General features: G+C 39.4%; 1 protein-coding gene across 3 annotated transcripts in view; it reads right to left on the reverse strand.

Moving 5' to 3' along the window:
* Positions 1-5,187: 5,187 nt before the first annotated feature.
* mid2 (midline 2) overlaps positions 5,188-24,825 on the reverse strand; it is a 113,484-nt gene continuing 93,846 nt past the window's right edge. For all 3 annotated transcript variants that reach the window (XM_086085030.1, XM_086085031.1, XM_086085029.1), the window contains 3 exons: positions 22,489-22,650; positions 11,333-11,540; positions 5,188-11,020 (listed from right to left, as the gene is read on the reverse strand). In XM_086085030.1, coding sequence (XP_085941156.1) covers positions 10,600-11,020; positions 11,333-11,540; positions 22,489-22,650 — 791 coding nt within the window. In that variant the 3' untranslated portion in view covers positions 5,188-10,599. The remainder of the gene's footprint in view (positions 11,021-11,332; positions 11,541-22,488; positions 22,651-24,825) is intronic.

Here is a 24,825-nt window from a genome sequence, read left to right on the forward strand (position 1 = left end):
GATGTATTGTGTGAGCCAGGATACTGATGACGTAGTTTGTGCGGGAATACAAGAGGGGTGATGTCGAATCACGGCGCGCACTTTGACTTTGTTGACCTTCTCTTGGCAGATGTTTAAATACCGACCTGGGCTTATTACAATTGACAATTTGCGATATTTTTCCACAGGTCACAAGACAGAAATGAGTTTGAACTAACTTACGAGATTCAGTATGTCAAACAAAAAACTAACTAAATGCTATGGACTCAAAATAGGGTACACAGTAAATTAGTAATATTTAAGCAACTGTAAACAAATTTAACAGCTCACCCTGAGCCTTGCTTATAGAGATTGACCAATGTTTTTTTTTTTTGGGGGGGGGGGGGGTTAACTGATGCTAATTATTAGTAGACAAGGAGGCAGATAACCGATACTTTTGAGCCGATATAAATTTTCAGTAAAAAAAAAAAGAAGGGGGTGGGGGAGGGATATTTGCATCTAAATTTTTTAAAATACAAATCTTAACTTTGTTGTAATGTCTTAAAGCATGTTTGAGCTTTTTTCTTTTCTTTATTCAATCTTAGACAATAGACATCCTTTTAAATTTCTAACATTTTCAGGGAGCTCCAGAGGTTATCAGTTAGTCTTAAAAAGTTAAATGGAAACTTAAACAAGTAAATAAATACCATACCTCTCTATAGTTTTCTACAGTAAATATTTTTTTCCAAGGCAGATCATTTTCTGCCTCACAAAGGCCGACTTACTATTCCGCAAAAGGCCTCGGACTTTTCCAGGGGACCCAAACATACTATAAAAAACATTTTTTTCCTAAAAAATAAACAAATCATTTTTACTCTTAATTCAGACACTCAAAACCACATCAAAATGCTTTAATCTATCATGATCAGTTTGATAGCTCCTCCTTCCCTTCTTATGCAATCTAGTGGTTCTCAAACGCGGTCCTCGAGTACCCCAATCCAGTCTGTTTTCCATGTCTCCCCAGCTAACAGCTGAGCATCGTTATCAGGCTTCACGCAGAGCTTGCTGATCAGCTGATTGTTTGAAACACCTGTGTAGCTTGTGGGAGACATGGAAAACAGGCTGGATAGGGGTACTCGAGGACCGCGTTTGAGAACCACTAGACGAGTCCATCTTCTTACAACCCACATGTAGACTTGATTCAGGAAGATGAAACCAACTTGTTGTCTATACAAAAGTAACAAATAAAATCTGAAAAATAACATTTGCCGAGTACGCACCAAATGAACCACGGCCTCGACTTCTGTGTTCTCACCATCATCTTCCTTTCATCAAGATTAACACCTGTGCACCGATGTTCGTAACGTTAATGTTTGCAGAGTCAGTGCAGCCAGAAACACAGCAAACAGGCGGGAAGAATCACAGGCGGCTTTTTTTTTGGGGGGGGGGGGGGGTATTACAATTGGAAGCATGGGCTATTTATAGGACATGAAAGGTAGACGAGGGGGTGTACTGATATGAAGCAGCCTGAGGAGGACAACACGGTCTCCTCCCACTCAGCAAGTCTTTTTGAGAAAAAAAAATGAACATAGGAAAGAGTGGAATAGATAAACCTAATGAAATATATTTGACAAAGGTTTCCACAATGTAACAAGCTACACATTTACCAGTCGGACATATAACTTCCGGGCAGGTGGTGCAGAAGTCATATGAACTGCGTGGAGATAAATTCAGGTAAACGCAGATGACAAGATGAAACCCGATTGCAAATGATGGCGCTACGAGCAGCGGTGGAGGGGGGCACGTCGCGTAAAGAGAAGCTATGATGTGATAATTTATCATAAATGTGATAAGTTGTCCTGCCAGATTATTTTTTATTTTTTTTATGTGTTACAGGTGAAGTGAAATGGGTGGCAAGACTGTTAGAAAAAGTCTGTCTTTTTAAAACGTGGGCCAAAAAAATGCTATTGGAACAATATTTGATTAAAATAAACACACATTTTCATCACAATAGAAAGACATAATACAATTATCATGTAAGATGCTTGTACTGGTGAGAAATAAAAAAATACCCCCCCCCCCTTATATAATTTCACATTCTCGTTGTCATATTCTCATCTGCATCTAATTGCTAGCGTTCCATGTTTTCGTCATACCAGAACTACAACTACTTCCTGCTTCCACGTCTCAGAATTAGCCAAAAGCTAGTCCTACTAGCTTAATGCTGCAGTTACTTACAAACGTCTGGCGGCGCGTTTCCAATGTGGGAAGGCGATATAAACGACAAAGCCAGCTCCCATAGCCACCAACCGGGCAAAAACGGTTTGATAATAGTCAGTGCTGTTGAACTGTCTAACAATATAGCATTTAGCATTAGCTTAAGTAATACCACAACCAGCGGTCACCACATTGACTAGAGCAGTGGTTCTTAACCTTGTTGGGAGGTACTGAACCCCCACCAGTTTCCTGTTCGCATTCACCAAACCTTTATTTATTAACTCATTCACTGCCATTGACGACTATAGATGTCAAAAATTCATTTGAACTATTTCTATTAGTTTCACCTTTTTTCCACTTTTGTTAACAAGACTATGAAAACCTAGAAAAAATGTATTGTACATTTAGAACAGATATAACATTTTTGATTAGTGAAGTCATGTGATTAATTACAATTAAAAATTGTAATCGCCTGATGCCCCTAATTAAAAAAAGAAAATATAAAAACATTTGGGGTGTAAGACTATTATTTTTTTTAATTGTAATGAATCGCATGACTTTTTTATATCTGTTCTAAATATACAAAAAAAAAATTCCAAGGTTTTCATACTCTTCTTAACAAAAGTGGAAACAAATTGGAAACTAATAGAAATAGTTTAAATAAATGTTTGACGTCTTTAGCCGTCAATGGCAGTGAATGAGTTAAAAAATAAAATCTGATTTAAAAAAAAAAAGTTTTACTTTAAAGACATAGGTATAAGGTTGACTGGTGAGCAAAATAAACAAGGTGAGTAGCTTTTTTTTTAATCATATCTGGCTCTCTTCAACTTGTTTTGGAACAAAGGGGCAGCAGATGCAATGAAAACAGAGACAGTCCCCTCCAATTAATACGACCTCATAGGTCGTTTTGAAATGTGGCAAAACACGACCAAGTATTACGAATTGTAGTTTAGCGACCCCCTAACGGCCATGTAAATAGCGAAAAAATTGTAAAGTAAACCATAAGTGCTGCTACAAGGACTCAAACCCGGGTAGTGTGGTCAGAAGACGGGTGTCCCATTAACTTCACTTGTGGTTCACTTGACTATTTTCTCGCTATTTACATGGCCGGCAGAGGTCGCATTTTGGTGCATTGTAAAACGACCTAATGGTCGTTAGTGTTGGAGGGCTTGTGAAAACAGCAGAGGCCCCAAAATTGAACCCTGTGGAACACCCTATACGTTCCGTTATACTTGATATTGCACATATTCGTCCGACCGCTTTCTTTTTTTGCTGACGTAGCATGAAGGGATTATAATAATAAAGAAATCAATACAACAAGTGAGCGCACCGAATTCCCAATGTAGCGTGATCAGCTGCGGCCAATGATGGCCAAGAAACCATGCGAGTCGGGTGTGTGTCTTGACCTCCACCGAACCCTTGGGACTGACTCACTGAACCCCTGGGGTTTGATCGAACCCAGGTTAAGAACCACTGGACTAGAGATTACATTTGTTGTACTTGCAAGTAGTTCCTGGTGTTTCCTTTTTAGTGAAATTGTAGTGTCCCGATTTAAATTAGAAAAATCTGGTCACCCTAGGAAAGCATCACGCAGGCGTTTGTCCTCATGTAGCTATAGCGTTGTTTTAGAGATAAAACGGTTAATCATCTTCCCCTTGTGTTTGCCCTCCTCCTCCACCTAAAATGTTTTCTCATCTTCTAATGTTCTGACCATAAGCTCCTGAAAACAGACAAGACATCATTCAGGCTTTTAGGTTACTTTTCAATATAAACTGCTGGGATCTTACCATCAGCTTGAGGGTCAAGTGCTTGATATCCTCTAACATTTGACTCATTTCATTCAGCAGAGCTTCTCTCTCTTTCAGCAGCCGATGTTTGTCTGGATTCCAGCAGGACTCCTTTTCCGCCATCTCTCAATCTTCTCCAGCTCCAGATTGGTTTTGTTCAGCTCAGCCTTGGTTTTTAACTCATTCGCTGCCATTGACGGCTATTGACGTCAAAAATTCATTTGAACTATTTCTATTAGTTTAACATTTAACAACGTTTATTATTTTTTTCCACTTTTGTTAACAAGAGTATGAAAACCTAGAATTGTTTTAATTGTACATTTAGAACAGATATAAAATGTATGATTAATCGTGAGTTAACTATTGAAGTCATGCGATTAATTACAATCAAAACATTTAAATTGCCTGATGCGATTTAAAAAAAGAAAAGATTATTAAAAAATTCGGAGCGTCAGGCGATAAATTTTTTTTTAATCGTAATTAATCGCATGACTTCATGAAATAACATTTTTATATCTGTTCTAAATGTACAATAGTTTTAAAAAAATCTTCTTGGTGGCCTGCATAAGTTTATGGATTTCATGGTTTTCCGCCAAGAGTTTTCTGTAGTCAACCTCCAAACAATTGAGGTAGGCGGCCATTTTTTTGCTTCTCCATGGGCCATTGCGGGTGACACTCTCCACCGAGTGGCATGTGGAAATGTTCAACTGTGACCTGTCATGAACTTTGTCTCCATGTTCATCACTTTCCTCCTCCATTTTTGTTTGCCTCAGATCCCCAAATTTGTCTGACCAGCTCCACGGTGTTCTGAACCGGCATTAGGAGTTTTTTTGGTCATGTTTACCAATGGTGACGTTATTTGACGATGCCATCAGCAAAGAGGGACAGCCAAATTGCCAAAGCAGAGGTTTGGCAATCCCGCCCCCCCCCCGACAAAAGCAAAAAGGGTTGTTTTTTTGTTTCTTTTTTTTTTTTTTATAGCAAACCAGGTTACAAATTGGTGCTCTACAATTAATGAATTAATTAATTAACGGTTGAACAGTCACTGCCCATGTGCGATGCACTGCTATTTATTGGAGTGATTGGTCACTGATGCCAGCGGTCCTACATGCCTCACCCTTTAGCGCTGGCATGACTTACCAGCCTCGAGACCCCACCGTCCACGGCCCTTTAAAATTCTAGTGGCAAAATGGGCTGAAGTTAATCAAGTCAATACCGTAAAGAAAACCACAATGAGTTTTGGGATCACACATTTAATTGGATTTAGATTCACATAAATAACACGGGTTTGTATATGCTATACAATTCTATCTAATTTATATTCCCCTCCATTGATTACTTTCTGTTCCTCTCTGGCTAATTTCACAAATGCAACCCTGCTCGTTTTGTGCCGTTTATCAAAAATGCCAACAGGGGAGGAAAGTGCTTCTTTTGAGTTGTAAAAAATGATTTCCCAAGTTACACAAAAGCAAAAGAAGGAGAATCTATTGCAATGTTTCTGGGGCTTTACACGGCACTGCAAAGGCTTGCTAGCTACTGGAAATCATTCACTGTAATTTTCACTGTATTGACTTGGAACACGAAGAAAGAAAAAAGCAATGCAAACCATTTTATAGCATGATGAGGGACATTTTGTGGCAACTTTATTTTATGCAACACACTCAAAAACAAATTGACCAAATGATTCCTGCAATTAGAATGCCTGCGTATTATCTACCTGTGCTTTTGTGTTTTCAATCACAAGTCTTCTTTTCACGAGGACTTAGCAGGCTTTTGTTCAAAAGTATTATTTTGTGGCACGACACGGTCCTTTTGTGCAGCATATCCAACGTGTCGATGCCGTAAAATGAGGTGGGGGGCCTGCCACTGTTACCTCCGCCAAGAATGAAGTAATAACATACAAGTTTTGATTACCATCTGTTGGTTTGTTAACTTTATTATCAGACATTTTCCTATGATCCAATATTTTAAGAGGCGTGGTGCATAGGTCAAGTGAAAACATCACTTTTTGATGCACAATTTCACTTTGCAATTACAGTCTTGCATTGTGGCCAAGTAGGGCTCGAGATCCAGTAGATCATTTGGTCATTACAAATTGTAATTACATTCTGTATTGTACACCCAACTTGGATAATTGCCAATATATAAATGTTTCTTTCATATTCATTTTTTGCACTATTCAGCATTTTTCCACCTTGTAAATTTGGTTTATTATGGGAACACCCAAGGTAAGGTTTATACCACAGCTGCCTTCGATTACAGCGATTACCCAAATCTTTTTGTTTCTGCAAAAAGCTCTTTAACTCTCTATATAGGGAAGACCGGGGCTTGTTGTCACACACTTTTTTACATCTTTATATATTTTTTGGAATTACTAAAACAAAAAAAATATATATAATGTATATATTTTGTATTCATGTCATTCTAATATTTTGTGTGCAGTTATAAAGCGGGAGCTTGTCCCACCATCGGGTATGTTGTCACATTATACGGGGTAAAATGTCATGGTGGATTTTGCAATTAATAAAACAAGGACAAAATTATCATTGCTCTCTCTCCTTTTTTTTACTTGAAAGTGAACATTGAAGTCAGTCAAAGAAAATGTTATCACTGGTCTTGAACAATTGAGTCATTGAGCAAACGTTGACATAAAATGTTATGCAACATGCATTGGATTGTTTTACTGTACTTTGACTGATTTTGCAAAGTCCACAGAATATTTTGTTGTCTCTTATCAGGAAAAAAAATATATTTGTATCTGTTTCTGTTTTTGCAGCAATTAGCATTAGAATATAACTTAAGTTTCATCATTATTCACAAACCTGTTGAAAACACTGGCAAAAAGAGCAACATGGACCTGACTGATCTCTTATACTCTGCTGCCACCTGCTGGCCATTTTTTCCTAATAATTACCATTGCTTTAAGCGGCCTCTTCATGTCAGAAGCTGTATGAAAGTCTTCTGTATGTGAATAGCATTAAAACAACCATATAAATATGTTTTCGGAAATGAAGGGCAAAGTATTAAAAACGTATTTATACGTTTTTGGGTTTGCATGAGTGAATATTGTGCTATCCTCTTCTGAGACAAGACACAACCTCTGAGCCTGACCATATAGGAAACTAGTTTTCTACTCTTTTAGTTGCGTCCTCTGGAGAAGATAACTGCAATGTGACAACTTAACCTGCGTGACAACAAGCTCCGGTCTCCCCTATTTTTTTTTTAATGCTACAGAATAGTTAACACCGACTGCAATGTGCATAGGCCCACCTACAGTACAAGGCTGGTGTGCTAAATTTGCCAGCATGAGGATTTTTCCAACAAAATGAGCTGCACTGCCATGTTAAAATTGTTTGGCCTTGGTGGAAGTCTGTCATTCTATCAGAGCCAGGATATACCGGTAGCTAATGCTTTAAACATTACAAAGTGCAAGACATCATGTAAATTTCCTATGAAACTCATGTGAAAACAATGCATGTGCACTGCTTGTTGAGGCTACAAGTGAAGTATTTGACTACTTCTCCATTGTTAACTCATTCACTGCCATTGACGGCTATAGACGTCAAAAATTCATTTAAACAATTTCTATTTTCCCCCACTTTTGTTAACAAGAGCATGAAAACCAAGTTTTTTTTTAGTGTATATTTAGAACAGATATAAAATTGTGAGTTAACTAGGCAAGTCAAGCGATTAAGTACGATGACAAATTTTAATTGCCTTACGCCCCTAATTTTGAATAATCTTTTCTTTTTTAAATTTTTTTATTATTATTTTTTTAATAAAGATTATTCAAAATTAGGGGCATCAGGTGATAATTTATTTTTATTTTTAATTGTAATTAATCGCATGACTTCACTAGTTAACTCCCGATTAATATCAAATTTTATATTTGTTTTAAATGTGCAAAATAATTTTTTTCAAGGTTTTCATACTTTTTGTTAACAAAAGTGGAAAAAAATGTAAAATTAATAGAAATAGTTCAAATTAATTTTTGACGTCTATGGCAGTGAATGAGTTTTAAGAGAGAAGAGAAAAAAATACTGGATGTGTATTCAACTCCTCAATAATTAACAGCAGCTACTTTATGATGTTTGTGTTATGATTTTGATGTCCATGTGAGAACTTCTACCTGAAAACATGAGCAAAGTTGTCACCCTCCACGATGTAATGTAATAATCGGATCTGAACGGGTGGCAATAGATGACTTCTAAGTGCATTGCAAGCAAATGTGCAGGCGAGTCCGCATTTGACAGACGCGTAGAACTTGACAGAGCTACTGAAATCACCCATTGAACCAACACGGGTCCTACAGTGTTATCATGCATTATCACAAACAGGCCAAGCCTAATAAAATGAAACGGTGTGTGCGCGTGCATGTGTGTGGACATCTGACGGGGAAACACAATCATGCTGTGACTTTGTGACAGTTAGTGTAAAATCGACCCCTTTCCACAATCATTATAAAGTGATCTTTTTTTTTGTGGAAAACACCAACGTCTTTATCAATAATTTATGTGATTTAAAAACCACAACATAATGTCTTTGGGAAGTAGCAATGTGGAGGACAGTCAAGTTGTCACGGCACCTACTCACAGTAAACACCAATAGAGGGGAAGTCAAGTGTTATGAAATAGTGTTTCCTGTATATGTTAGGATTAATAATAAAAGTAAACTTCTGTCATAAATAACATTTGACCTTTTCAATAAAACTCTTATTATACAAGTTCAGTTGTCACATAATGCAAAAATTGACCCTCTTATGCAAATAAGACTACCGGGTCAGTTCCAAGCGTATCGTCAAGGAAAAGTCATTTACAGTAGATTGTGAGGGTGCAACATCAGTGATATTTGTTGTTTTGGGTAAATTATAACACAAAATATATTCGACTAATCCCATTGGTCAATTCTCGCTCTTGGACTTCTGCTTGGATTGAAATCTGGAAGAAACTAAGCAAATAGGAAGACCATAATAGGTCAAGAAAAGATGACCCTGCCCGATGGAGCAAACCCTTTTCAGTCAGTACGTTAACATAGGCTACAAAAAAGTTTTTAGATGTGCTGTTAAAAAAAAAAAAAAAATTGCAATTCACACAGGACCAGTAAATGGCCTGCAATGGAAAGTCAAAGCTAACAATTTATGTGCTGAGTTGCAGTGTGTACAATGTGTATTGTTGCGTGCGTGTCAGTCATGTTACAGTCGGACTTTGAAAAATGATGAAGAATGTTATGCTGTATGGGTACATTAGTGATAGACTGATATGTTTCTTTCAGGGCCGATGCCAATACTGATTATTAGTAGGCAAAAAGGACGATAACCGATATTTGGAGCCGATATTCTTTTGCAGTAAATGATTACCATCAAAAAAAAAAAAAAGTGTTTGTCAAAACAACTTTTCAAACATACAGAAAATAGGCAGCTTTGTTGACAAGAAAACTGTGAACATCTTTGCAACCTTTTACGAACCCTGATGAAAACCCAAAATTCTAGTGATAGACCATTATGGTTTATTCAAGGCCGATACAATACCGATTATCGTAGTCAAGGAGGCCGATAACCAATATTTTAAGCCGATATTCATTTGCAGTAAAAAAGAAAATATTAGCGTCAACATTTTAAAATTTTACTTTTTCTTTTAATTTTAAACATATAAAAAATTGACAGCTTTGTTTAATATATATTTTTAACTGCACTAAATTAAAATTTATGCAAGTCAATATTTCCCTAACATTTTCTACAGTAGATAAAGTTTTCCAAAATTTCAACATAACTTTTCTTCAATTTTTAAAAATAAAAAGTGTAGGGCGTTCCCAGTGTCAGCATCATTTTATAAACTGGAATTTTGAATAAATCCATAAATGACAAATTCCCTGTATCTCACTGAGCGACAAATGCGTGCGAATGTAGCTAATTTGGGGTCCGTAAAAAGTTTCAACAGATCTTCGCAGACAATGAAAAATTGTCTGAATTGGTTTGAAATCTCTTTGCGACAAGTAAAACTGTCTGTGAACATCTTACAAATCCTGATGAAGAACCTAAATTTGCTACGTTCCCAACCATTCATCTCAGTCAGATGCCAGCTTTATCGGCCTTCAGATTCGTAAAAAAGGCCGATGCCGATATTTGTCAAGATGCCATATATTGGCACAGATAATCGGCCCAGCTGATAATCGGTCTATTCCTACAAAATCCACTAAGTTTGCAAACATTCGCCACTCAGAGAGAATTTATCAGCATTCAGATTTGTAAAAGAGGCAGATGTCGCTAAAACGTCAAATATCGGCACCGATAATCGTCTCGGCCTATCCCTAGTGTACATGGACTTTTATTTCCTCTCAATTACAGCTTTGCACGCACGTAGTGAAGTAGAAACTTGAAGTCAGTTTCAACTGTGAAATGAAACGATTCAATAAAACATTCAGGAATGCCATGTAAACGTACTGAGTGAGTTTGGGATGTAAACGTCAGCCAACCTCTGATGGACGGTTGACGACCTCAAACTAAGGACTGAACCTTTTCCAGAGTGGCGTGCACATTTTTTCCACTTGAGAAAGTAATGACGCCCTCTCTGGACGCAGCAGTCACTAACCACATGGATCAGCCCATCACCGGCAAGGATACGACTCTTCTACCGTCCAATCAGTGGCAGCTCTTCATCCCGGTCAAATATGGAGACTCTTGTCGGCACAGGCCCATCTGCTGCTGTTGCTCCTGGTGATCCAGAGACATGCCCTCCACGAAATCCGGCACGGGAAGCCCTGAGAGGATCATGACCGACTTGTTCCAGATCATGAAGGTGGGCACGACGGGCAGGAGGAAGGAGATCTCGAAGGTATGAATGTGATGCGAGTTCATGGCGTCGTAGAAGGACAGTGAATTGTTGTCGTAGTCCAGCAGGACGCCCAGACGGCGCAGCTGCAGGCTGGCCTCCACCAGCATATCCTTGCCATCGTGGCGCACCATAAAGTTGTTGTTGCAGCGCGAGAACACCCACGACGACGAGTTTTTGCCACTCCATTCGTTTTTAGGCGCCGATTTATACGAGACGCCAATGGCATACCTGCGGGGAAGGGGAAGAAGGCGCGTTTGAGAATGCGTCGAGAAGCGGCGTCCCCCTTAATTACTTGCATAGTCGAGCTACCTCATGCTGAGGACACACGAGACAGACAGAGGCCCTTTGGGTGCTTCCTGCAGGAAGTGGTCTACTTCAGAGCCAATTAGTGCTAAGAATATCATTAGGATAAGAGTACACAGTGTGCTGTTGCGCTCTGGATTAAAACTCCCAGAAGAAAGATTTCACTTCGCCAAACCTCCTCGCAGGCTTATATAATGCACTCATAATCATGTTTGGCGAGGTGTGTGTGTTTCTCACCACGTGGACGCTCCCAGCAGCACCTCCCAGTAGTGACACCCGCTGTCAATGAACACATTAGCGGCGGCCCCGTACGAGCCCGTTCCGCCGAAGCGCTCGGGGGTGTGACTCTTCTTCAGGGAGCTCTCGTCCTTCTCCATGGTCAGGCAGTCGTTGGACAGACGTAGCTTCTTGTGCGCCGTTTTGGGATCCAGTTTGAAAGGTTGACCTGTCAATACATCACACGGCAGTGAGCATAACCCAGCGTTCTGCTTGGCATTTTTGGGGCGGTTCAGCGTTACGTGGGGCCTTGCTTCTCGATGACCTGGTCTCACCTGGGTTCGGTTAGTGACTATGGGGGTGGTGAGTACGCATTTTCTGGGCCCCATGTGTTAATTTTGTTTTTTGCCTTTTCTTAGGTTAGGTGGACAACGCTGGATCCGACGATCTTCAATTAATGTTGGCCCCACTTATTTTCCTTATGGTCAGGGTCTCCTGTCCTTTTTGTTAAGTTTAAACTTATTTTTGATTGGTCAAAATAAAGCTTGTGGCATTTGACCTCACTGAGACAAAAAAGGCGAAATATTTGAACCCGTGACTTCTTGCACCTGAAGCAAGAATCTAGTGCTGTTGCTATGAAATATTTTTAGAATCGATTAATCGACTAATTGGATTCATTTTAATTTATCATTTAAGTCTGTTACTAAAGCATTCCCCCCCCGATTACTATTTATTAACCAGTGATATTGTACTATGATACCGGGTTCGGTCAAGCTTTTCCAAAGTAAAAACGCATGTTTGTAAATGTCTTATTTTGAAAAAACACAGAAGATAATCAGTGAACAATTATTGTTGATATACTGAAATCAGAGGATTTGGACAATAAAAAAAAAAAAAGAAGCTCCTAACGATGACTCAATGATTAAAATAGTTGTCAATTAATTTGATAATTGATTACTTGTCGATTAAGCAGTAGAGAAAATAGATGGATAGTCTTGACATCTCTACAATAATCATACGACTAGTAACTAATGAGCCAAAGAGGCTGCAACATATTTGGGGGATCGTCCGGGATTTGAACCCAGGACCTCTCACACCCAAAGCAAGAATCATAAGACTAATGGGCCAAAGAGGCCATAAACGTATTTTTGATTGGGAGAAATTAAGCTTGTGGCCTTTTGACCTCACTCCTGTCTGTCTGGTGTCCTTTCATATGTTGCCGACTTTCCTACTTTCATATTAGCGCTTAAGCCTGAGCACGAGTTTTTCAGTGACTAATTAAGGATTAGTTAAAAAAATATATATATATATAAAAAAAAAATATATATATATATATATATATATCGTCAACCGCAGATATGCACAGGAACACTGCATTGTGTTACAAATCACAGTTCAAGTAATCACTGACTATGTTGTGATATTAAGTTTATGTGCAAAGAGATCTTGGAAAAGTCAAGGGTTGACCTTAAAGTGAATAGATGAACTCATGAATGAATGCATTGAACTTTTAAAGACCGTCAAACGTCCAAAGTTTGTTAAAAATGAACACTGATCAATCAATGGCCATGCGCCAACATCCTCCATTTTCTGAATCTACAGTGACCTTCTTGCTCCAGATGCATCAGAAAGGCAGTTTGAAGAACCAGTCAACTGTTATTATCAGGAGCTGGACTCTCACAGGAAAAAAAAAAAAATGCAACACTTCACAGATCTTGCCCCACTAATTCAATATGACAGTGAGAGTGCAGGGCCATTCCTATCTCGTCTATATCGCTCAATGGTGTGGACAATCCAGGAGCTGACGGAGAAGAATTTATGGCAGGCAAATATGAACAAAAAGTGAAGTGAGAAGTGTTTGCGGGGAACTCAAGGAGATACATAAGGGAAAGTTATTTGCAATACAAGGGAAGCGCGGCTGAAACTTCAAAGCTTCTTGCAGCCTTTGTGAAAACATTTCGTGAGAGTGAAGGAAGGCAGCCAGCATCCTCCCTCCTCTGCGCCTGCCATCACACAACCTTGAGAATTAGCAGAAGGAAACTTTTAGCAGAATTGGAACGGTGGAAATGCTGCCATCATTTTGCAACTATTCCATTGCACTCGGTTGGCAATTTGAACAGAAAACGTGCGACTGTGGAGATGACGTCTCACAGATGTAATGATGAGATGAACAAAAAGTACAAAACATACATCACACCATTATGGCAAAATTGGGGAATAGAAATATAAACCAGAAGGGATTTGGGTGACTTAAGAATGACATTGATTGGATTCTGGTTCTGCTTTGAGGTGATACCATGGAATCATTGCACACATACATTTTTGAAGTTTGGCATTGAACACAAAAACGTCCATCCAGCCATCCGCCTGTATATCCGTCCATCCATCCGTCCATCCATCCGTCCATCCATCCGTCCATCCATCCGTCCATCCATCTGTCCATCCATCCTCCTGTCCATCCGTCCATCCACCCATCCATCCATTTTATGAACCACTTGCCCTCTCTCACTAGGATTAACTTTTCTTTTTTTCCCCCACTTTTGTTGACAGTTGAAACTTGGCGGAGGTCTTGTTCTTCCGAGCTCCATTCCATGTAGTTAATGCTCGAGTATTAGTAGCATTCACATAATAGCAGCAGCAATTTGGGTGAAACGTGTGGAAAACTGAGAGGGCAAAAGAGGTGAGAGACAGTTAGAGGGGCAAATTTGAGGGGATAATTCGGGTCTGAAGATTGTCACTGTAAACTTGTAGGAGGTCAGCTGCATCCCTCTTAGACCTGACATTTAACTCTGACACCTCTAGCTGGTTGGCTCCCTCAGCCTCCCACGGCTTAATGAGACACAATGAGCACCCCCCCCCCCTCGCTTCAGACTCCCTCGCTCTCTGTGTCCTTCCCTTCATCTCTCTTTCCCCCGTCCCCTCAATCTCATCCTCTCGCGCGCACTCGCCTCCAATAATCCGCCTGCTGAGTGAAACCGCTTGTGGATGTGAGAGGACGAGGCCAATGTGCTGCTGGCAGCCAATTACATTAATGCGCTCGCTTCTTTGAACTGCTTATCGCTGCCAGCGCAGCCTCTTGCAAACACTGGGGCCCTCTGTCATGGCTTTCCAGGGGCCGACTGCTGAGAGCCCGGGCCGACTGAGGTTGGAGGGGAGAAACGGGAGGACAAACACACGCGTGACTTGAACCGGCACAAATCAAACACAAAACACAAGTTCATGAAGATGTTTCTTTGAGATGCCGGTAGGTTCCGAGCAAGTTTGTTGTTTTCAATGGTTAACTCTTTTACCAAACGTTATCCCAAAAAAAAGTGCCAGATGATTTCGAGCATTTTCACTCTTCTTTCAAGGCAAACAGAATATTGTGTGCTATGACTAGACAGATATGGTGGATACCATATGAGAGATTGGATTCCATTCTTTCATTAGAATTTTCTACCTTATTCTGTTCTTTAGTAATCACCATTTGAAAATAGGTCATTTGTGTGTAATCAAGCGAAAAAGGAAAAAAAAATAAGGAGAAAACAAGCTTTTTGTGAAAAGACACATTTTCTGCACACCAGTGACTTTGACACTAATATTTTTTGTTTAGTGACGCTCTGTGAATTAGATTTAATGTGACAAACACTTTGATCGTTCACGTCATCCTTCAAAACGTTCTATTGGGGAGCCATTGAAAAGAGACACAATGCTGCCATCTGCTGGCCATAGTTAGTGGGTGTTTTTGGATGTTCCCACCCCATTCACAAACCAGCGCTGCACAAGACGTTGCACTGCCTATTGAGAACCCCCTCACCCACGTAATTGACGTCAATTGATGTTATTGGTGGTAAAAGAGTTAAAGGGATAGCAACGTGAAAAAACAACTTTTTGGAGCTTTAAGCCATGTTAAAATGCTAACTCCTCACCAAAAACATCACCGAAGTGGTGTTTTCCTCCATTTGCACCTCTATGAGAAATTCTAGGTTATTCTGCTCTCCAAGCAACAGCCCCTCCCAACCTGAGAAAACGAGCTGTTGGCACTGTTTGACGTCATTAGGAGCAGATCCACTCCAGACTAAACGCACGCCCACTTTCTCTGAGACCTCCATGGGATAGTGACAAAAGTAGCTTTTATCAGTAAACATTCTGTCGAAATGAATTTCTAACAATCAATTATCCTTCACATCTGGAATGCCAAAGTGCAATGACAATTGGCCGTCTTAAAATCCTAGAAAAGGTTCTGGCCGACACTATTGTGAAAACTACATGTAAAATCTCTGCAAGATTGAAAGACCTAACTTATTGCACTTTAAGACAATTCAGAATGTTTTTACTTTATATTTATAATTAAAGTAATTTCTGGACTACAAGGCGTACCAAGACTATAAGCCGCGCTAGCTAAATTTGGGGAATACTACACATATAAGCCGCACCCGACTGTAAGCCGCAAGTGTTTAATGTTACCGCACCGGGTTCCCGCTACTTTATTTTCTATAATGAGGGTGCAAATTGTCTCGCTCTTGTTCTGTCTCTCCTACTGTATTTGGGCACACTTGGTTTGATTTGCTCTGCCTGATGCTCTTGTGCTTCCTTTATAATGCGCCCCCTTGTGATCTGTTGGATAAGCCGCACCTTTGTATTAGCCCAGGGTCAAATGCAAGTGAAAAAAGTATCCGCTAGTTGTCCAGAAATTACTGTATTGAATTTGAATTATGAAAATATTGTTATCTTATCTTTAGTGATGTCAATGTTTGTGTAGCACTTAAGTGATTATAACATGTTACTTTCATTAATAAACCAAATTATTAAACCAGTTATTGCCTCCGCAAAATTGAATTGAATGTTTGTGGGATTTGATCATTTCTTTAATATTTAAGAAGAATTAATGTTCCATAATTAACCAATATCGGATTGAAGTGAATACAAAAAAAAAATCTGAATCGAACTGAACTTGTGAATTGAAATCAAATCAAATGAGAAAATTTGAATCAATACGCAGCCCTAATTAATTGTTTCCATGATCCACTCTTGAGTTGTTTTTGTATGTTTTTTTCCCCCGGTCAATTGGCTCTTCCTATGTTTTGTTTTGTTTCCCCTTGTCGGCCCAGGGAGGAGTCGAACAAGGAGGCGTGCACCTTGGGGCAACTGGCAATCGGCTCCAAGTCATTCGACCTGCGGCCACACTCGGAGGCCGCCAGATCATTCCCATGTCTTTGGCTCTTGCCGTTTGTTCTGCTGCATTGTCTCGCTCCCTTTTTGGATTCTGCTCCTAGCTGGATGCTTTTTCGTCCCTTTTGTTTCTACCAAGAATTTTGGTAGAAATTTTGTTGTTTTTCTAGTAATCCTATCAAACTACTCCTTTAAGTCGCTGTTTGTTTGAAATCTGTTCTTCTCTAGTGCTTTATGTATATCAAATATTTTCTTTGGACTTTGTAAATGACTTTTTTTCCCCACTCGTCCGAAACATTTTCGTTTGGTAGCATCTTATATTACCAATTTTCTTATTTTGTATTAACATAATATATCTACTCTTGAGTAGAACTTTATTTTGGGAAAATATTTTTACCAACTTTTTCTACACTATGTGTCTGCTTTAGGGTTCTTCTAATTGTTACAACTGCACTCCAGTAAGTGAAGGGCTGTGAATTAGAAACTTACCCGTTATGATTTACTGAGGATTGTAAGTACATGTTCACTTTCCTATCAAACGCTTTATAACAAATGGAGGCAACCAGCAGTTTGCTTTCATTCTGCTGTGAGGCCGTGGACCAATTAAAGACATTTCAAACCGTCTACCCATGTGATAGCTGTTCTTTGTGGGGCTGCCTTGAAGCAGTGCATTGTTACAGACTGGAAGGGCTTTACTGTTAAACACATAAAAGACTGACTGATGGAGAAAATAGGACATAAACAAAAGAGTCCTCTTTTGGGGGATTCAAAAAGCAATTTCAATTCAACTTCATTCGATTGGGTCCTGGTTGAAAAACTTGCAGTGTGATATATTTTGTAAATGAAATCGTCTGGCGTTAAATGAAAATGAGTTCAACCTAAAAAAAGCAGTTTGAATTATGCACTCAAGTGCTATATGAACCACAACATATTATGATACGCTCAAACCAACTGTACTGTGATAAGCTCATAGTGCCAACCATGACATAGTGACTACAATATTAAGTCTCACACACTTGTAAAAACGCCAAATTTCTTTGAGGAATGCATTCTGCACCCGTGCCAGAAATATGAAATGAAATATTTGTCTTGCGCTCTCCCTCAGCACTTCATAACCATTGCCATCATCTCCTCTTCCTTCATCTGTTTACCTAAAGGCCTGTGAGTTCGGTTGACGTCTGTTATGAGGGATGCATGCTGGGTAAATATTATCGCAGTCTCTTTGAGAGGAACTAAAGAGATGTGTGTACCCCCCAGGCACTTTGACGCATGATATTTTCAGACTGGTTTTCAGGCTTACTCAAGGTAGGAGCTCACATTTGGGGGGCAAGAAAACACATATTGCCACTCACGCACATGCAGACGCATACAATCAAGTCATTTTCTTAGCAACAATCTATTTTTGAGAATCAGCATTTTTTTGCGGTTGTGAGCTGAAGACAAATAAAAAGTACATCCTCTATTATCGGATTTCCACCGATCGTCCATCCACGCTAGACGTGACGAAAATGTATGCTTCCTATTCTGCATGGCCGGATAGCCACTGACCTGTAGCACTCAGCACTAGGCGGCAGAGATGTGTCCACAACCGTCTAAATTCATGACTTTGTTTATTACTGATATGAATTAAGCAACACGACAGAAAGACAGACCGCTCATTAACAGACAGACTCAAATGAAAAAAGTGTCTGGATGAAAGTAGTTCTTGTCTCGTTAGCAGGCGCTCTAATTAAGTTGTGCCGTGCTCAGATGTTAGCTTAATTTAATTTCATGCCCAAAATATGGTGATTTAAACCCAAAAATAATGACTGCGATTTTGTTTCCAGCTCGCCTTTAGTGGAAGGGTTCAAATGGAGCATAACAATTCAAGTGAATTACAGCAGAGATGCTTATATCACTCATCTGTTCTTCACAAACTTTTCTGATGTGTTTATGGTACCTTGAGAGAAAAGTGAAAAGTCACTAATGAGAATGTGAGGCATAATACATACTGTACCATTAATTTATGATATGAGGTGTAACAAACAGTCCAAGGATTGATGTCACAAATGATATATTCTATTCCGTCCCCTTCCGTGTTGGCCAGAATATTAAACAGCAAATCTACAAAGAGAGGACTTCATTCAATGAGATGATAGATGTGGCGCGCCTGCTCACAATGAACCTGAACGCCTGACAGTTCCTGGTGGATGAGAAGAACATCATCGTGCTGGAACAAATTCCCTAGCAACCCAACCAGTGATTGTTTTTTAACTTACCAAGCTCAAAGGGGCCATCAAGGGGATCGGTTCTGAAGACGTGGATGACATTAAACAGGTCGTGAAAACGGAGCTGGGGATGATCCCAGAAGAATCCTTCCAGGACTGCACAAGGCGTGCTAGAAACGGCGTTATACGTACTCCAGGAGTGGAAAACTTGTACGGGCCTGATTTCCCGCCCAGTGCAAGTCTAGCACAACTGTGCACGGGTGGAGTTTTCTTTCTTTTGTTATGTAGGTAGAAGTGCACACACCTGGGAACGGGTAGTTGCATCGTGGTGGGAGTTAAAACGTCCGACATGCAGCCAATGAAAGTGGCTCCTTTCATTCACTTTAAAATCAGTTTGCTGAACTCAATTCAGATCAAGATCGAATAATGCGTTCGGTGCACAATGTTGCCATAGTCATGAATGAAATACGACGGCATCCACCATACAAGTCCGTGGAGCTCATAATCTGTCGGCCTTTGCATTAATGAAATTCACCAAAATTGCATAACACCATCTGCGCCACAACTTAGACCTGCTTTTAGCTGGTCTAAAGATTAGTCTACTCTATGCCAACAAATTGTAAGGTGCGCTTAAACACCCTCAGTCTGCTGGTAGGCGCAGAGCAGTCTGCCAAATTCCCTAAACTAAGCTTGCCCCGGCACACGTTAAGACGCCCAAATGCCGTCTACGAAATAAGATCCTGTACATCTTATGTGATGCCAGTCCTGGAACTTTTCTGACACACCTCATATGGCGTAGCTGGGTGTATTTTCTGACTGAGGACTGGACTGGATTCATGGATATAGAGCAGAAGATTGAGGGCACTCATGTCTGCAGACACTCGTCCCTGCAAAGAGCTATTTGGTGTCTTCAGTGCACTCTCCTCTCACTCTTCCTGTCATCCACCTTCTTATTCTTCTCCTCCATTTAGAGGTTTCTCACGCCACTTTAGAATGAGAATGGAGGGCCAGTGTGAGGTAAATGGAGAAGTACGGGTCACAGCGGTAAAAGGTCACAATTATCGTCCCTCCCCTTTGTCATACTTAATTCATACGTGCTTTGCAATGCCGCGACACATTTTTAGCGGTGAGTACCTTAAAGCGCAGTGAAACTTTTATCAACAATAGTAGGGTGCTGCATTAGGCCCCGGTCAGGTTTCACTGTTTGAGGCTGGAGTGACCTAAAAGCCGGTGAAAGCCTTTAGAGTGTAACAACAACATGGTTTAAAGTGTTGTTTCAATCAAGTCAACTGTGTTGCACGAGACCTGGAATTGGACCTTTTCTGCTTTCCAAGAGTAAAAAAGTGACCTACATCATAGACGGATTAAATGGTAAACAACTTATTCTGGCACTTTTGGGATTGTTAACACAGTAGAACACAACTACACTGTCAAAGTGATGATTGATACCAACATCGGATCAAAACACAATATTGGGTATTGGAAAAATATCTAATGCACATTTCTCCATGCAGTTGGTCTTTAATGGCATGGTTAAGCTAAACTTGAAAATCTAGCTACAGTAGCCTGTAAAAATATTTCCTAACCATCTCTTTGCCATAAGACCCAAGGTTCTGACATGGAAAGTGTTTCCTCCAAGCTAAAGTAACAGATGGTTGCAAGAGTGGGAGGATGAGCTGAAGAAAAGGGCACAACGAGATCGTATGTCAAAGCCCAGAGGATCAGAGGACAGCGTGCCAGGGATAAAAGTGAAGAGATTAACACCCGGCATGAGACAGAACAAATCCAATTTGACAAAAACAAACCAGTCAAAAAGAGTTATATCTGTGTCATCTCCTTATATTCGGAAAACACTGAAGGTCAAACTTGAACAATGCATATTGCCTCTTAACTAACCATGATTACAGAGTTTTTTTTAATGAAAAAATAACAGCATCATTTATTTATGTTGCCATATGGCCTGATTCATTTTCACGGAGGACATCTAAAAATAAACTGTAAAACAAACATTATTTTCCCCATTAAAATGAAATACAGCACAAAGTCTGTAACTCACAACGCTCACACATTGAATTTGCATTTGCTACTTACGCACACTCAACTTTAAGCAGTGTGTTTGATTGTACTGCAGCACTCAACACTTATAGTATAAATATTCCGAAATCTTATGGAATTATTTTATGCGACCGACTTTACTAGACACTCAAGAAAATCTATTTGAGACGATGGAAATATATGTGAGCCCAAAAGTAAATGTAGTCTCTGGGGCCATTTTAATAAAGACCAACCGTTATAATACTAATAAAGCAAACCTTTATTACCAGGTTGTTTTATTATACTGCAGTGGCGGCCTCTATTGCAGGTCTTTCTAGATGCATTTCGATAGTGAGTTATAAAATACATCATGGCATTAACTGAAGAGTGAGGCTGAAAATGACTATCTTCAAGTATGTGGCATCTAGTCTGGTCAGGTTCTTCCACATTAACTCATTTGAGTATGCCTTTATGGACCTTTGTCATGCTAGAACAATAATGTTCTGACAGAACTGGAAGCATACGAAAGTCTTCGTAGGATGAGATATGCATCTCAATACTTTTCATTTTTTTCAACTGCAACAGTGCTTTATTTTTATTTTTATTTTTATTGTGGCCAGACAATGATGCACATCATTGACACAAAGTAGAAGGTAGCCCAAATGTAACCTCTAAATGTTCCCTGTTTGCATGTCACACCCGCATCACACTGGCACTCTAATCCCCTTTAATGCTGTATAAAAAAGAAAAAAAAAGTAGGAGGACATCCCACAGGGAGAAGGTGTTTGGAGGAAGATTTTAAACTAAAAGTGATGATTTAAACTGAACATGACAGATAGCAGCATCTCACACAGAGATGAGGCGGAAGGGGCATCAAATAGGTGTAGAATATTTTGCCTTTAACTGCATCATGTAAAATTGGAACCACCTTTGACTCAAGCATACTGAATTGGAAATATTTTAATAAATCAACATATTGTTTTGAGAGTTGTCAAAAATGCTGAAAGGATTGCTACTGCATTCTTCACTTATTTTGATTTTGTAGACCAATCTAATACTTTTAAATAATACACACTTGTGAAGCAAAGCAAAATTTCTTGGATTAAAAAAAAAGATTAAATAAAAATACAAAATATATTTATTTTAATTCAAGTCAAAACTGAAATGACATTTAATTTGGTATTTTTGTGGTTTTGAATGAAAATTATATTTATATATATATATATTAAATTACGGTATTATTGCATGTGACCTGACCGACCTTGATAAATAGACCTTTGATTTATTACAATAAATAAATAAATGCAGTCCGACTCCTTATAGGATTTGTATTTGAGTTCCAATGTATCGAAACGTATCTGAGCTCAACCAGTGGAACAAAATGTTGTTGGCCTTAGAGGTTTCTCTGCAATGAAAAAGTTATTTATTTTGCTATTTAAAGAAAGGTCTGAAAAACTTTGAAGTGGCTTCAAGCACAACATTTTTTCTGCGTTTCATGTTGTTTTACTCAGCAGTGTGTTCAGATTACGGTTAATCCTCAATGCGGCAGCTCGGCTGCTGACAGGCGCTCAGAGTCGTCATCATATCAACTCCATTTAAGCTTCGCTGAACTACTCTTGCAATTTAACATCCCGAATCAGCTACATGGCTCGAGTTTTTAACTCTGTATTCTTCAACACAGTGCTCAGCCTTGGAATAGAAGGAACCATTTGGTGTTCATTACCATGGTGACCTTGGATTACTTACTTTTGCAAAAACAAGACTTTTAAGCGCCACATGACTTACTGTTGGTTTTGAGGCGTGCCGGCTCACTGTTGCGGCTTCCTGCCTGGTTGATAGCCTTGACGAAGAAGACGTAGCGCGTGCCACTCTGCAGGCCGTGCACCGTGTAGTGGTTCTGCTTGATGTTGGGCACAATCATCCAGCTGTCAGCAGAGTTGTACAAACCTGGCACATGCACAGAAAAGAACAAACTCCCTAAGCGACCATGTTACGCTAACAATGACGGTTCAACAAGGTAGTTCGGTTTGATTTTCAACGCGGAACAGCACAACATTCTCCCCCAACTTTAACCAGACCTGTTATTTTACCCCTCAAAGCACAGTGAATCATCCAACCGTGCAAAAGCTCGGCGAGCCCTTGGCCTCAGGTGTTATGCAACATTTATGTGCACATACTGATCCGTCCCATTACCTTTCCATCAGGTTTAATATGCGATGCGCCCCTGCCCAGGGCTGACTTTGTTACGCTCATTATCGTGAATCTGGAACGCCATAACGACAGGAGACAGAGATACGACAGGGGGGATGTGTGCAGTGTGCGCTGCAAGCCTGAGGGTGAAAGAATGTGAAAGCTTGTCATGTTCAAATGTCTAGAAACGCAGGCCAAGCTCAAGTGACCTCTCGTTTACTCTTCTACCTCAGCTGAATCGATGCCATGTGCCCCATAGGAATTCACTTTTCACATCTATGTTGCTCATATTTTTAACTTGGCTTTTCTTACCATGTCAATGCGCTTTTATGAGTTTAAAGCATTTCAAGTTTTGTCCCTCAATACTGTAATCAAAAAGGCATCCAAAGTCAGAATTTGACTTTTTAGTTTCATAACCTATATGTAGTCCGTCCGTCCGTCCGTCCATCCATCCATAATGTAAAAAATGTTTGTGGAATTAACAGTGAATTTCTGTAAAATCGTAAAAAAATAAAATAAAAAAATACAAAAACTAAGCATTGCGCAATTTACATCAATGTTTTAAAACTCTGAACCAAACACAACTGTTGTAAGAACATGTTAAAAATATCATTTTTGGGGGGGAGAATTCACAAATTACTGTAATTTTAACACAGATAAACTGTAAAACATAAACATTGGGATACAGTTAAAATGACATCATAGCAGTGTTAGAATAACACTTTTTGTCAGTAGGTTACATTTGTCAGTAGGTACATTTTGTTTATGACAAAAGAAACACGCATTTTACAAAGCCATATTATAGATATTAATCTTTAGATATAGAGTAAAACCATGTGAATCTAAAGGTTAAACTAAATGTATTATGTTCATTTAAAATTGATATACTTTTGACCTAATTATTAATTTATCAGTACACTTTTAAAAAATTATGTTGTTTTACAGAAAAAACTGGCAGTTGTGGTTACCAGAATAATTCTGCAAAAAAAACAAAAAAAACAATACTGTGCGAATATAAGCAACTTTACAGAACAACTTGTATATTACATATCCTAAAAATGTAATCTTTTTAAACTTGTACATTCAACAGTCCTTTGCTGATAACTTAACAGGGTGGCATGGCTCAGTGGTAGAATGGTTGTCTTGCAACTCTGAGGCTGTTGGTTGTTCTGTAAAGTTGTTTACATTTGCACTGTATTTTTAAAAAACATTTTTTTACAGAATTTCTCTGGCAACCACAACTGCCATTCCCCCCCCGGAAAAAGAACATACTTTTTTTTTACCGTCCATCTATCCGTCCATCACCATTTGTCCTCATTAGGACTGGACAATAGAGTCTACAATGCAGCACGTTGATGGAATGTGAAAGGAAGCCGAAGTAGCTGGAGGAAATCCACGCGAGCACAGGGAGATGCTCACTCCACACAAAACCCTGAAGTTGCCTACATCTAGTTCTAAGATCGTATTACCTATTACCATTACCTAAGCACCAACCAAAAACTTCAAATTGACAGAATTGTACACTTTGATAATAATTTCATTGAGCTCTTACTGTAAGTGGATAATGTCAGTGAACTATCCTGGCAGGCAGCTTGTCAACGAACACTACTCGCAACGATTCCCTTTGGATTTGCATCATCCGCCATTAACAAACACATTCAAATGGCAAATAAAACAACAGATTTTGTTAAATCGCCTTACAGTCGCGATTAAGTTTTGTAGCGCACAGTTAGAATTACAATAACAATTCCCTTTCATCACTCTGTTCCTTAAATCTTTCCCTGCGGTGGCAATCCGGAACTCTGGGAACAATCTTCACTTCAAACCTACTGGGACTTTATGAATTATTGAGCGGGGTGGCAACAACATACATACATAAGTAATAGCGGAGAGTCTTCTTGTAAATATAAATACTTCACAGGACGCAAATAA

Source organism: Leptonotus elevatus, chromosome 9 (genome assembly GCF_054856555.1).
Source record: "Leptonotus elevatus isolate MCC_2025b chromosome 9, RoL_Lele_1.0, whole genome shotgun sequence".
Lineage (NCBI taxonomy): Eukaryota > Metazoa > Chordata > Actinopteri > Syngnathiformes > Syngnathidae > Leptonotus > Leptonotus elevatus.